The sequence below is a fragment of the Aristolochia californica genome, unplaced genomic scaffold (assembly GCF_029961685.1).
Source record: "Aristolochia californica isolate CCGP_79_NKW_82.1479 unplaced genomic scaffold, dmAriCali1.0.hap1 SCAF_10, whole genome shotgun sequence".
NCBI lineage: Eukaryota > Viridiplantae > Streptophyta > Magnoliopsida > Piperales > Aristolochiaceae > Aristolochia > Aristolochia californica.
This window is the reverse complement of record NW_027181771.1, coordinates 4,656,422-4,670,277: the sequence shown is the minus strand read 5'-3', so window position 1 is coordinate 4,670,277 and position 13,856 is coordinate 4,656,422. Positions and strand designations below refer to the sequence as shown.

The 13,856-nt window shown below is 35.4% G+C and overlaps 1 protein-coding gene across 1 annotated transcript; it reads right to left on the bottom strand.

Annotated features, from left to right (window-relative positions):
* Window positions 1-10,407: 10,407 nt before the first annotated feature.
* On the bottom strand, window positions 10,408-10,716 carry LOC137942817 (secreted RxLR effector protein 161-like). The gene has a single exon (XM_068788553.1). It carries the CDS (start codon window positions 10,714-10,716, stop codon window positions 10,408-10,410), a length of 309 nt encoding a protein of 102 aa, XP_068644654.1.
* Between the last annotated feature and the right edge of the window lie 3,140 nt (window positions 10,717-13,856).

The following is a 13,856-nucleotide window of genomic DNA, read 5'->3' as shown; positions in this document are numbered from 1 at the left end:
CTCCACTTGTGACATGTTGTCTTCTACATTAAAATTTAAAGATACATTCTCTAGATTTAAAGTTAGATAACCAACTTATGATTGTTTGCCAAGTCATGATGAATGAGAAATGGTTGACATGGTGTGTGAGATTCTAGAAGTTTTTAATGCAGTTACTAATATAATTTTTGGGAGTGATTACCCTACTTCTAATTTGTACCTTAATGAAGTATGTAGGGTAAAAGAAGTTTTGAATTTTCATTCTACAAATGAAAATATTTTCATTAGGATAATGGTTAGTAGAATGAAAGAGAAATTTAAGAAGTACTGGGGTGAATGTAATTTATTGATGGTTGTTGCTTCAGTTTTGGATCCAAGGGTCAAATTAAGGTTGATTGAAATGTGTTTTCCCGAGATATATTCTGAGGAAGCTACGATGAATATAAACTTAGTTCGACACACCTTATATGAGATCTACGATGAATATGTATCCTTATATAATGTGGATATTAGAAATGAAGAGATTGCTTCAAGTACTAGCTCTATGGGTGTTTCCACAAGTTGTAGGTCATATTCTTTATCAAGTTCAGGTTGGTCAAAGTTAATGAATTATGTGAAACAAGTGGACGTAGTTAATTCACCGAGGTTAGAATTGAAAATTTATCTTGAAGAAGGTGTATATATTCGTGAGAAAACTTCACAATATGATTTTGATATTTTAGAATAGTGTAAAGTGAATCATATGAAATTTCGGGTATTATCTATGATGGCAGCAGACATCCTTATAATTCCCATATCCACAGTAGCTTTGATTTGTGACAGTGATTGGGTTCGGGCTCTTCACGGAGGAAAGAAAAATCAAAAGGTGAATTTCTTTGATTAATTATTTATTATGATATTTTTTAGTATATTTTTTAGTTTTATTTATTAAAATTTTGTTTTATGATTACAACCTGAGAAGAAGAGTATAGAGATAATGCTACCAGCTACATGATTTTTCATGTTTTTCTCATCATGGTAATTTTAATATTTTTAACTACATTAAGTAACTAATAGTGGAAGAGTATTTTTTTATCTGACAATAATTAATTTTATTTTTTTGTTTTTGCCATAGGTGGAGATTTTGCTCATGTAGGGACGTATATTATTTTCTAGTATGAAGAGAAACAACTATAGTTTGTAAATTTATAATGAATTTATAGTTTTTATTTGGGTGATTGTAAATTAATAGTGATATTTCATTTAATTTTGTTGTGATTATTGTATGGAGTTTATTCATAATGTTATGTAGTGTATGGAGTGTTTAGACTATTTTATGGAGTGTATGGAGTGTATAAACAATTGTATGGAGTGTTTATGGAATGCATAGACAATTTTATGGAGTGTTTATGGATTGTATAGATAATTTTATACAGGTATTATGTATATAGATTATGCCCAATTTTAAGTAGAGGTCATGCCTAATTTTATACCGGTATTATATACATAAGTTATGCCCAATTTTATACAGGTATTATATACATAAGTTATGCCCAATTTTATGTAGAGGTCATACCCAATTTTATGTAAAATGTATGCATAATTTTACATACAATTTATTTGATATGTATTTTTTGAAAAGTTTTAAATGTATGTTGAAGCTTGAGCTCAGCTCGAACTCGGTAAAAATTATTGGGCTCGAGCTCGATAACAATTTTAGGCTCGAGGCTGGACTGGGATCGAGCTCAAGTTCGAATTATTTAAATCAAGCTCGGCTCGAACATAGGCAGGTTTAGGCTCAGCTCGACTCGATGCCACCCCTAGTTGGGAGCATTCTACAACAAAATTTTGCCATTTTTAAGAGGACAACTTGCTAGGAGAAAAACTACAGGATTTTGATGTTAGTTCATCAAAGTTAAGTTTTTTTTCCGTGCCATAACCTTAGGGGTCTTTATGAATCATTGATGGATGTTCTACACTTTGATTGCCCTAATTGGGTTCTTAATTGGGTTTTTTGAGATTTATGTCACCCAACCCAATGTTGGATGACTACATCATCACCTAATTAACTACATCAGCCCTAATTGCTACCACTTTTGCATGATATTGGTTGAAATAGTTTTGCATTATTGGTTATTAGATTATTGAAGTGCAGATACCTTGTTTCTATGCCCTAACCCTAATTTTGTGAGTGGGGCTCACCTTAGTGATAAATCTGGAAATTGTCTGGAAGCTTAAATTGGTTATTTTGTGATCAAATGTCAGTATTATGGGTGGGACAAGAGAAGTTTATACTCTGACTAGAGTAAATTTTGGATTTGATGGAAAGGATACCATCATAATTACTTTGGAAAAATTAATAGGGCCTAATTATCTTAATTGGGATATGTCAAAATGTATCTTAAGGGGTAAAACTAAGTTAAATTTATTGAGTTGATCCTCTAGTGCCTCTAGATGATGATTGAGAGGCAGAGGACAGTCAGGTTATGGCCTGGTTTGTCAACAGTATTGATTCTAATCTTAGAAATCAAGCGATGAATTGTGAGACAACAAAGGCTATGCGGTTGTCTCTAGAATCTTTATATGCATAGGAGAACAATGTCTCACAATTTTATGAGCTGCATACAGACTTTTTGGGGTTGAAAAGAGGAAATCGAACCGTTACAGAACATTATAGTACATTCATTGGTATATGGTAGGACATCAACGTATATCATCCATTTTCTATGAATGAAAACAAGGTGATGCAAAAAATTTGGATGGTTTAGGTGCTGAATTTGATGTTATTAAAGCTCGTGTTATCTTCAGATGAAATCCCTACTCTCTCTACTACTTTTGATCGGATTATAATGGTTGAGAAGACTATTGTACCTGGAACAGGTAAATGAGGCAAGATAATAGAAGTCACTATTCTTAATTTTTTCAACACTACATTAGCCCCTACAAATTTCTCTAGAGGTAAAGGACGTGGTGATGGTAAGTTAGAAAGGAAGTGTGTTCATTGTGGCAGAAACAATCATTATTTTGACATATGTTGGATTATATTTGGGAAGCTTGCGTGGGCTAATTCTATAACTCTTGATAGTGGAAGTGGGAGTTTAAATTTTTCTATGTTGGTTACACTGGGTGCTCTAAATGATATGCAACAATTGATACAGTAGCAACAACAAATTGCTCAACACATAGTCCAAATCTTTGTTGCTTCAACCTCAACATTTGTAGCTCATACTTCCATCCCAGTTCCTAGTTCTACAAGTGTTGACTCAGGTATGGCAGTTTATCATGTTTATTTGTGACCATCTTGGGTTCTTGACTCAAGACCTTCCAGACACATGTAAGGTATGTTGTCATTCTTTTTCCAATTTAAAAGAGTTTTTGTGTGTAAAACATGTTAATCTTGCAAATTGTTCTCCCTTTCTTGCTCAAGGAGTAGGCAATGTTACTCTTGCTTCTTTTTTGTCTCCTTAGTCAACGCTTTTTATTCCCAAGTTTCCTCTAAATTTGTTGTCGGTTAGTTAACTAGCCAAGTCCATGAGTTGTTCCATCACATTTTATCCTACTCATTGTGTTTTTCAGGATCTCATGACGAGGAAGTCGATTGGTTCAGCTCGTGAGAGAGATGAATTATACTACCTAGAGAACCATCGACAAAATAGTATTCAAGTGTTACATACTGCAAATTCTCCTATATTGTGGCACTTGTTGGTAGGTCGTCCGTCTATAGCAAAACTGACTCAAGTATTTCCAAATTTTCTCTCTATTTCTTCATTTCAGTGTGCGTCGAGTCAATTAGGCAAGCATCACAGAAGTTTGTTTCTAGTCTTGTCTCATAACACCAACCATATATTTGAGATTGTACACTCAGACATCTGGGGTCCTTGTCCTATGACTAATCAATTTGGTTAAAGGTATTTTATGTCTTTTATCGATGATTTTAGTAGGTTTACTTGGATTTACCTTCTTAAGGAAAAATATGAGGCTTTTGATGTATTCAAACTTTTCTTCAATGAAATAAAAACTCAATTTGCTGCTTCGTTTCATATCTTACGTACCGATAATGGCCTCAAATTCATGAGTCATAAATTCCAAGTTTTTTGTCAAGAACTTGGAATTATTCATCAAACATCGTGTGTCTTTACCCCTCAATAAAATGGTGTAGCTGAACGTAAGAATTTCCATTTACTGGAGGTAGCTAGGACAATGATGATACATATGCATGTGTCAAAGCCTTATTGTGGTGATGTTGTTCTTACAACCTATTTCTTTGTTAATAGAATGCATTCGTCCGAGTTAGAAGGAAAAATTCCTATACAGGTTCCTTTGTCGTCTGCACCATCAGTTGTTATTTCTATCCATGTGTTTGGATGTGTCTACTTTTGCTCATGTATTTGGGTCTTCCAGGGATAAGTTATTTCCCCGAGCAGTTAAGTGTGTATTTTTGGAGTACTCCCACACACAAAAGGGGTACAAATATTTTTTCTTGTTCACTAGAAAACTATTTTGTATCTACAAATGTTACTTTCTTTGAGGATGTAGCATTTGTTTCGTGAATGTCTTTACCTTCTAATCATGTTGTCTCACCAGTTATCCCTGTACTAGTTGATGACCCTGTTAGACCGTCACAAGTTGTCACTGTCAAGAAGCCATTATAGGTGTATAAACACCAAAAAGAAGTATCACACCGACTCTCTCACCGGACCATGACTCTACTTCGTCTCAAGATCCTGGAGGTAATGATCCAAATCTTAACACTTAGGAAAGGTGTTAGGAAAGGTAAAGTTACGCAGTATCTGTTATCTCAATATGTGTCTTTTTGTTCTTTATTTGACTCCTATAAAAAATTTGCTTTCTCCATTTCTACTTGCACTATCCCTTCTTCAGTGAAAGAGACTTTCTCGTCTCCTCATTGGAAACAAACTATGGATGTTAAAATGGATGCTTTGATAAATCGAGATACTTGGCAACTGTGTGATCTACCATCTGGGGCCAAAGTTGTTGGATGCAGTTGGGGTTATACTATCTAGTATAATGCAAAATTTTCTATTGAGCGGTATAAAGCTCGGTTGGTTGTGAAGGGATATACTCGAATCTTTGGTATTCATGTATTAGAAACTTTTCTGCATGTTGCTCATTTGTCATTTGAATGTATTTTGCTCTCAGTCAATCAAGGGTGGTCCCTGCATCAACTATACATTAAAAATACCTTCTCATATGGTGATCTGGAAGAAAATGTATATATGGAGCAACCTTTAGGATATTTTGCTCAAGGGGAAACACATAAAGTATGTAGACTTAAGAAGGCGATTTATGGGATTAAACAGAGTCCACGTGCTTGGTTTGAAAAAAATTCAACCAGGTTGTGGTATCTATGGGGTTCTCGAGGAGTCATTGTGAGAACTGTTGGTTTGTGATGAAGAGGTCCTTTGGAATTGTGGTGCTTTTTGTTTATATAGATAACATTATATTATCTGAAAGTGATATTTTTGGTATAGAGGATACAAAGTCTCATTTGTCTACACATTTTCAAACTAAAGATTTGGGACTAATGAAATACTTTCTAGGCATTAAAGTGGCGAAAAGTAAAAAAGGTGTTATGATGACACAACATAAGTATGTCACATATATGTTTCAAGAGTATGGTTTATTGGGAGCCAAGCTAGCTGATACCCCAATGGAAGTAGGACATGATCTCCATGATGAGCAAAGTGATGAACCAAATGACAGAACATAGTATTGAAGGTTTGGGGGAAAGTTAATTTATGCAACAGTTACTAGACCTAACATTTCTTTTGTAGTAAGTGTAGTGAGCCAGATTATGGAACGTCCTCAGAAAGTACACTTAGAAGTTGCACAAAGAATTTTGAGTATTTGAAAAGAGAATTAAGAAAAAGGTCTTTTCTTTAGACCTAACAATCATATGAAGATAAAGGCTTTCTTTGATGCAGACTATGCAGGGTCCAAACTAGACAAAAATCAACCTTTGGATATTGTGTCTTCCTAGGAGGAAGTTTGGTTTGTTGGCAAAGTAAAAAGAAGAATGTTGTAGCCCGATCTAGTATAGAAGCTGAATACAGGGTGATGGCTCACACATTGAGCGAGTTGATGTGGATTAGGTCAGTCTCACGAGAGTTGGGTTTCAACCAAGATGAGCCGATGAGCATATTTTGTGATAATCGTGTTGCGATCTTTATTGGAAGTAACCCGGTTTTCCATGAGAGGACAACATATAGAAGTGGACTGCCACTTCATTCTAGATGTAGTGATGAAAAAAGAGGTAGTGACTCCGTTTGTTTGGTTTGGAGATCAATTGGGAGGTGTCTTCACCAAGACCCTCAACAAAATGAGAATTTATATCATTCTGCTACAAGCTGGGACTCCTAGATATATACACTCCAGCTTGAGGAGGAGTGTTAGATGTTGAAAGATATGATGTAATTAGGGTGTTATTGATGTAATTAATTTTTTTATGTCTCTTGTTTACTCTTACTAGGGTGAAAGGTATAATTATAATATTGTTCTTTTATCATTTATAAATAGAGCTTAAGGGGGAGGGTTTGGATTAAGTCCATTACCCTATTTTTCTCCCATTTTTCTTCTTTCTCTTCTTTATCGAAGATGTCAACCATGAAGTCTTGAAAATCAACATAGTATCAGAGCATTGAGTTTCAAGACTCGTAGCTATGGTTTTTTTAGAATTCCAAACTGTCTATTGCTCGGTGGATGATCGACTTGTTGATGGTATCTCATTGGTCTACAACATCGGTTTATTTTTTTTCTTTGATTATTGCTATCTATTGTTGTTAAGACGATCAATATTTATTATAATACTTCTTGGATTGAACTCAGACATGTATCAGTATTTGTTGCACTTCTTGGATTGAAGTGTTGTGTTGCTTCCTTGTTGCTGGCATTTTTTATCCATTGTTGAAGAGCAAATATGAAAGAGTCTTACATGACTCTCACAATAAGAAGTCTTACAGAGCCACAATTATTATGTAAAGAGGTCTCACAGAAGAGTTTCAATTTAAAGATGTTTTAGTCTTCTATTTATGTTGAGTTAATTAAGCTAGGACTTATATTTAAGTGTTAGAATTTGGGTGTATTTGGGACAAAGGTAGTATAATTGTAATTAGACTTTATTACTTTCATCTATTATAAATAGGGGTTCATGTACTCTGATTACAATAAGTCAATGAAGTTTTTCTCTTTGCATAAATTCAACGTGATATTAGAGTAGGTGTTGTGAGTTGACTCAGTTAGCCCACAGAGATAATGTGATCCTTTTCTGATCTATTATCTCTAGCAAATTAGGTTCGTATTTTTTTTTCTCTTTTCAGTCCCTTTACCCATTTTTTTCTTTGATTTGCACTTCTATATTTAGCTTTTCATATTGCATATTATATATTGACGAAAATATATCCGAGTCTACTTTCCAACGCAAATTTAATTTTGGAAATCGGAGTTTGTTACAAAGATAAATCTAGATTTGAAGCACAATAGGTCAGACTGCAAGAGAGGTTCGAGCAATAGCAAAAAACTTCAACTTCTGAGGTATTTTATGCTATCAAGAACGAGAGTTTATATGATGATTTATATATTAAAATAAATATCTATAACTCTATTTTCTTACCTATTCAACCAATTCTCCATCAGATTTTTTTATATGGAGATATTAATCTTGGAAGAGTCAATGGTCATGCTGGCACAAGGAGAAAGATTACTTAGTTCGGCCATATTACAAAGACCGAAATATATCAGATTATTTATCTCAAAAGAAACATATTTTATGAACTAAAGTTAGATTTGGATGAAATTTATTTAAGTCTAGTTTCATAAGGAGAAAATTTTGTGTCAATTTGATCTATATTTAAGGATATACTCGCATTGGAAGAATCAAGGGTCATGATGGTATCCTGTTGCATTGAAAAATCCGAATTTAAGCCGAATTTTTTGCGTCACTTTTTGAGTTGTTGTTATTGATCAACCATATCAGTAAAATATCTCACTTGCCTCATTTTTTGGTTAACTTCCTTCTACCATCCTTTTATTTGACTTTCACTTACCCCTATTGGCGAACCCTACTGGAGCACTGCTTTGGTTGGTCCTTTTTATTTATATGGGTGTTTTTAAGTATTTTGAGACTTTTTATTGGAACCCTTGGGTTTTTTTTATTGTTTTCTTATGAATGACAGACATTACCCACTTATCACCCATTTCTATCTTTGATTGGTGCCTGGATTGGTACACCGTGATGGAGGAGCATATTACTGCATCTATGTTATTTGGTTCAAGTTGGGATCACTACCATTACTTCCCAGCTTGAGGGGGGAGAAGTAGAAGAAGAAGTACAAGAAAGAGGAATTTTATTCCATATGTTGTGGTAAATTTTATGTGACCAAAATATTCAAGAAAGGGGGAGCACAAAAGTTGAAGTTTTTGCATCTATGAAAAATTGTACTTGTCGCGATTTTTTTCAGCAAAAGAAAATTGACGACTAAAAATTCTTTTCATTGTAAGATAAAGTTATAAACTCCACCTTAAGGGGGAGTGTTGAAGAGAAAATATGGAAAAGTCTTACAGAGCCACAATTGTTATGAAAGGAGGTCTCACAAAATAGTTTCAGTTTAAAAGTGTTTTAGTTACGTTAATCATTTATTTATGTTGAGTTATTTAATTAAGCTATAACTTATTTTTAAGTGTTAAAGTTTGGGTGTAATTGGCAAACTCATCTTTGTGATCTTGAGGCAGCCCAATCTACATGAAAGCTATGACCTACTATTGAGCAAACAGTGATCTTGGTGATCCCGATTCTTTGTATCAGAACAGAAAGCAAGGTCTTTCGGTATCAAAATACTCATCATTGGAAGTCGCTTGGAGGGTATTCCTATTGTTGAGGAAGTTAATGAAAATATGCGTTTCTTTTTTTTCGTTTGCTTCAGCTGTCGGAAGACTATTCGTTCCTCGCTGCCTGCAGCGAAACCATATTTTTGGTTTCCTGCAGCTTTATAGCAGTCTTCTATTTTGGTCTTGAAGTGGTTTCTGGTCATCAAAAGACGCTTGGAGCATGTTCCTATCGTCTGTAGGTCGGTGGAAACGCTTGGTGATCACTCTGATCCAGATCGGCCTCTGCTCCTCCATTGTTGGAATAGCTCACTTGTTCTGTAATTGATGGTTTGCCTATTGTTATGTTACTCGGTATACAACCAACTCTCATAATACAACCTTCATCAATCTCGTCGGACTAGTATCGTTGGTTTTCTCTGCACGATTGTTACTCAATATACAACCTGGTAGATTGGTATCGTCGATTTTTTTTATCTTCATCAATCTTGTCGTACTGGAAATTACTGTCAACACTTGTCAATCTTCGTCAATCTTGGAAACTTGTTGGGATTTCCAGTACAGTAATCCGCTTGCCGGGAATCAATAGTCAACATTCATCTTATTTCTGATAGTTGTTACTGGCATATCTGTAAGCCTAAACATGAATTTCTAACAACATAAAATTCATCATATAAATTTAAACGAAAGCAAAGATCATACCTCCTTCCATACGCTTCAAATTCCTTCTCTCTGTTCTCTGTTCGGCACTTTCAGTCTCTGAACACTCTCGGCGATTGCTCAAACTGAAGGGCTTGAGTGACGAGACGGGGGACCAAACTGAATCCAAAAACCGTAAATGTGCCAACCTCCCATCAAGGTATTAATGGCATCATGTTACCGATGGAGTTGGTAGCAGTTTGAGACCATACTTAATGAGAAACCGTTTCTCATGATAAAACGGTTAGCATTCTCCCACTTGGTCCAAACTTCTAATATAATCATAAACCCATCGATAATCTGAATTTAAGTAATAAATACATGAATCATGGCAATAGGTCCTCTAATGACGAGTATTATCTTCCATGTATTACTATGTATTTATTTTTTATACTTTATGAATAAACCCTATGTTTATTCTTGGTCTAACACAGATGCATTTTCTCAAAATTAAAGTGCACATAAATATGAGAAAAAACATCACATTAATTAAGAATTTCACTGAAATAACATTGTTCATACAATGAAAAATTTACATAATTGAACCAAGTCCCATATTCACAACATGATCCTTAAATTTAAACGGTGGCATGCCTTAGTTAAAGGATCTGTGATCATGAAGTCAGTGCTAACGTGCTCAATGACCACTTTCTTTTCTTTAACACGTTCTCTTATGGCCAAATACTTTATGTCGATGTGTTTACTTTGACTTCCACTATTATTGTTCTTGGCCATAAAAATAGCAGCAGAATTGTCGCAATACATTCTTAATGGCCTAGAGATAGAATCCATAATTCTAAGCCCAGAAATGAAACTCTTAAGCCATACACCATGTGAAGTAGCCTCAAAACAAGAAACTAACTCGGCTTCCATAGTCGACGTGGCGGTCAAAGTCTATTTGGCACTCCTCTATGATATTGCTCCACTAGCCATCAAGAAAATGTATCTTGATGTTGATTTGCGGGAATCAATACAGCCAACAAAGTCAAAATCTGAGTAACCAATGACTTCTAGATTGTCTGTCCGTCTATACATCAGCATGTAGTCTTTGGTTCCTTGAAGGTACCTCATTATTTTCTTTGTAGCTCTCCAGTGGTCTAACCCGAGATTACTCTGATATCGCCCCAACATTCCAACAGCAAATACAATATCAGGTCTTGTGCAGACTTGAACATACATTAGGCTTCCGACAGCAAAAGCATATGGAATGTCCTTCATTTGTTCCCTTTCAAGGTTTTTCTTCGGGCATTGGTTCAAATTGAACCTATCACCCTTCACAATGGGAGCTACACTTGGTGAACAACCCCTCATCTGAAATCTCTCTAACACTGTATTAATACAGGTTTCCTGAGACAGACCTAAGATACCTCAAAATCCGTCTCAATGAATCTTAATGCCAATGACATAAGATGCCTCATCCATATAGTTCATATCAAAATTGTTAGAGAGAAATTGTGTCACCTCATGTAGAAAACCCTTATCATTGGTTGCTAGCAAAATGTCATCCACATATAAAACAAGTACTCCCACTGACCTTCTGGTATATACATTGATCCATAATATTTTCTACAAACCCGAATGAAGAAATTACATTATGGAATTTTAAATACCATTGGCGGGATGCTTGTTTTAATCCATATATTGACTTTTTTAGCTTGCAAACCTATTGGTCACCATCACTAGAGGGGAATCCTTCAGGTTGTTTCACGTAAACCTCCTCCTCTAAATCTCAATTGAGAAATGCCGTTTTCACATCCATTTGTTGCAACTCTAAGTCAAAATGGGCTACTAATGCCAAAATAATGTGCAAGGAATCTTTCTTAGATAGTGAATCCCTTAGCAATGAGTCTTGCGTTGTATCGCTCAATGTTGCCTAATGAGTCTTTCTTTGTTTTAAAGACCCATTTATATCCAATGGCTTTAAATCCACTAGGCAACTCAACAAGATCCTAGACTCCATTACTCTTCATAGAATTCATCTCTTCTTTCATGGCATTGTACCATAATTCTGATTATTTGCAGCTTATGGCTTTTGAAAAATACATGGGATCATTTGCGATTTCAATGTCAGATTTTTGCAGATACACAATATAATCATCAGGAATGGCTGATCTCCTGAGTCTAGTAAATCTTCTTAATGTTGAACCATCATTTTCCTGAGAATATGTGGTTCAACTAGTTGTTCAAAAGTGTTTGGCAGCTCTTGAAGTACTTGATCTACTATGTCATCAGCATTTTGTGGAACTACAATGATTGGTTGTTCAACACCAGTTTATACTTGAGGGGTGCTGTGAACAATAACCAATATATCACTTGAGGTGGAAGGTTGAGATTCTGAATGATCCTTCTCAAAAACTATGTTCCGAGTTGGATTCCTCCCACTGATCAAGTCATTTTCAAGAAAGTTTACATTTCTTGATTCCACAATCCTAGTGTTGTGAGATGGACAATAAAATTTGTAACCTTTAGACATTTTAGCATATCCAATGAAATAGCCACTAATGATCCTTGGGTCCAACTTCTTCTCTTGTGGATTATAAATTCTCACTTCAGACGGGCATCCCCAAACGTGCATATGTCGTAAACTCAGTTTCCAACCTTTCCATAATTCAAATAGCGTTTTTGGAACAACCTTGGTTGGAACCCGGTTTAATATATACACTGCCGTCTTAAGTGCTTCAGGCCACAAGGATCTAGGAAGATCAGAGTTGCTAAGCATACTCTGCACCATGCCTAATAATGTTCAGTTTCTTCTTTCTGCTACACCATTTTGGTCTGGAGAACCAGGCATAGTATATTGGGCAACAATCCCATGTTCATAAAGAAACTTTGCAAATGGCCCAAGTGCTTGTCCATTCTCTATGTATCTACCATAGTATTCTCCACCTCTATCTGATCTCACAATCGTAATTTGCTTACCGCATTGTGTCTCTACTTCAGCCTTAAAGATCTTAAAGGCATCTATTACTTCATTCTTGTTATAAAGCATGTAGAGATACATGTATCGTGAGGAATCATCTATAAAAGAGATGAAGTATTTCTGACCATGTGAGTCCATGTTTGAACTACATATATCAGTATGTATGATCTCTAATATGGTTGAACTCCTATTGGCACCTTTCTTTGACTTGTTAGTCTACTTTCCCTTAATGCAATCTACACAAGTCTCAAAATCAGTAAAATCCAGAGTATTAAGTACCCCTTCATTCACAAATATTTTAATTCTATCTATGGAGATATGACCTAATCTCCGGGCCATAATGTAGAGGAATCCTCATTAATAACACCTCTTTTATTACCAGTGTGAACATGCATTGAACTGTAAGTGGCATTGTTATGTAAATTAATGCTATAAAGACCATCAGACAATGTACCATTCCCAACACAATCAGACTTATAATATAAACTGAAAGATGAGTCTGAAAAGTTAAAAGAATATTCATAAGGTACAAGCCTTGAAACTGAAATCAAGTTTCTAGAAAAACTTAGAACATAAAAGGTCTTTTCTAATTTTAAAACAAAACCACTACTTAAATTTAAATAGCAAGTTCCTATAGCTTCCACATGTGAGCTCATCTGGTCTCCTGAGAAAATGTAATGCTTACTTCCCACTGGTTTCCTTAGGTTTTGTAAACCCTGTAAGGAATTCGAGATGTGGATTTGATCCAAAATCAATCCACCAAGTGTAATTATTGACATTAACCATATTAGATTCATAACAAACAAATGAGGTTGGTGTACCTTTGTCAGCAAGCCAAATTTGAAACTTGGCGCATTCCTTCTTCATGTGTTCCTTCTTTATACGGAAGAAACACTTGTAATCTTTCTTAATACCAACTTGGGTGGGGGGGGGGGGGGGGGGGGGGGGGGGGGGGGGGAGGGGTTATTTGACCCTTCCCTTTTTGTTTGGCTTGATACTTGTCCTTTCCATGTGTTGCCATCATGACACTTTCTCCTTGTTCCATCACCAGTCTCCCTTCCTCTTGAACACACATGGTCAAAAGTTCATTAACTGACCATTTATCTTTATGTGTGTTGTACAAGATTTTGAAGGGTCCATATTGATGCAGAAGGAAATTCAGGATGTAATGCACCACGAAAGATTCTGACATAAAGGAAATTCAGGATGTAATGCACCATGAAAGATTCTGACATATCAACCTCGAGATTTTTTAATTGAGTCGCAATATCCCTCATTTGCATGATGTGCTCGCGCACACCTCTCATACTGGTGTGTTTTAGGGATGAGAACTTCATGATTAGGGTGTTTACTAATGCCTTATCTGAAGTGACAAATTGAGAATCAATGGCTTTCAGCAAGTCTTTGACATTTTCATATTGCTCAACAGCACCACGAA

What these genes read in the sequence shown, in the direction of transcription:
- LOC137942817 (XM_068788553.1), bottom strand. Translation starts at nt 10,716, where the DNA reads ATGAAGGACATTCCATATGCTTTTGCTGTCGGAAGCCTAATGTATGTT.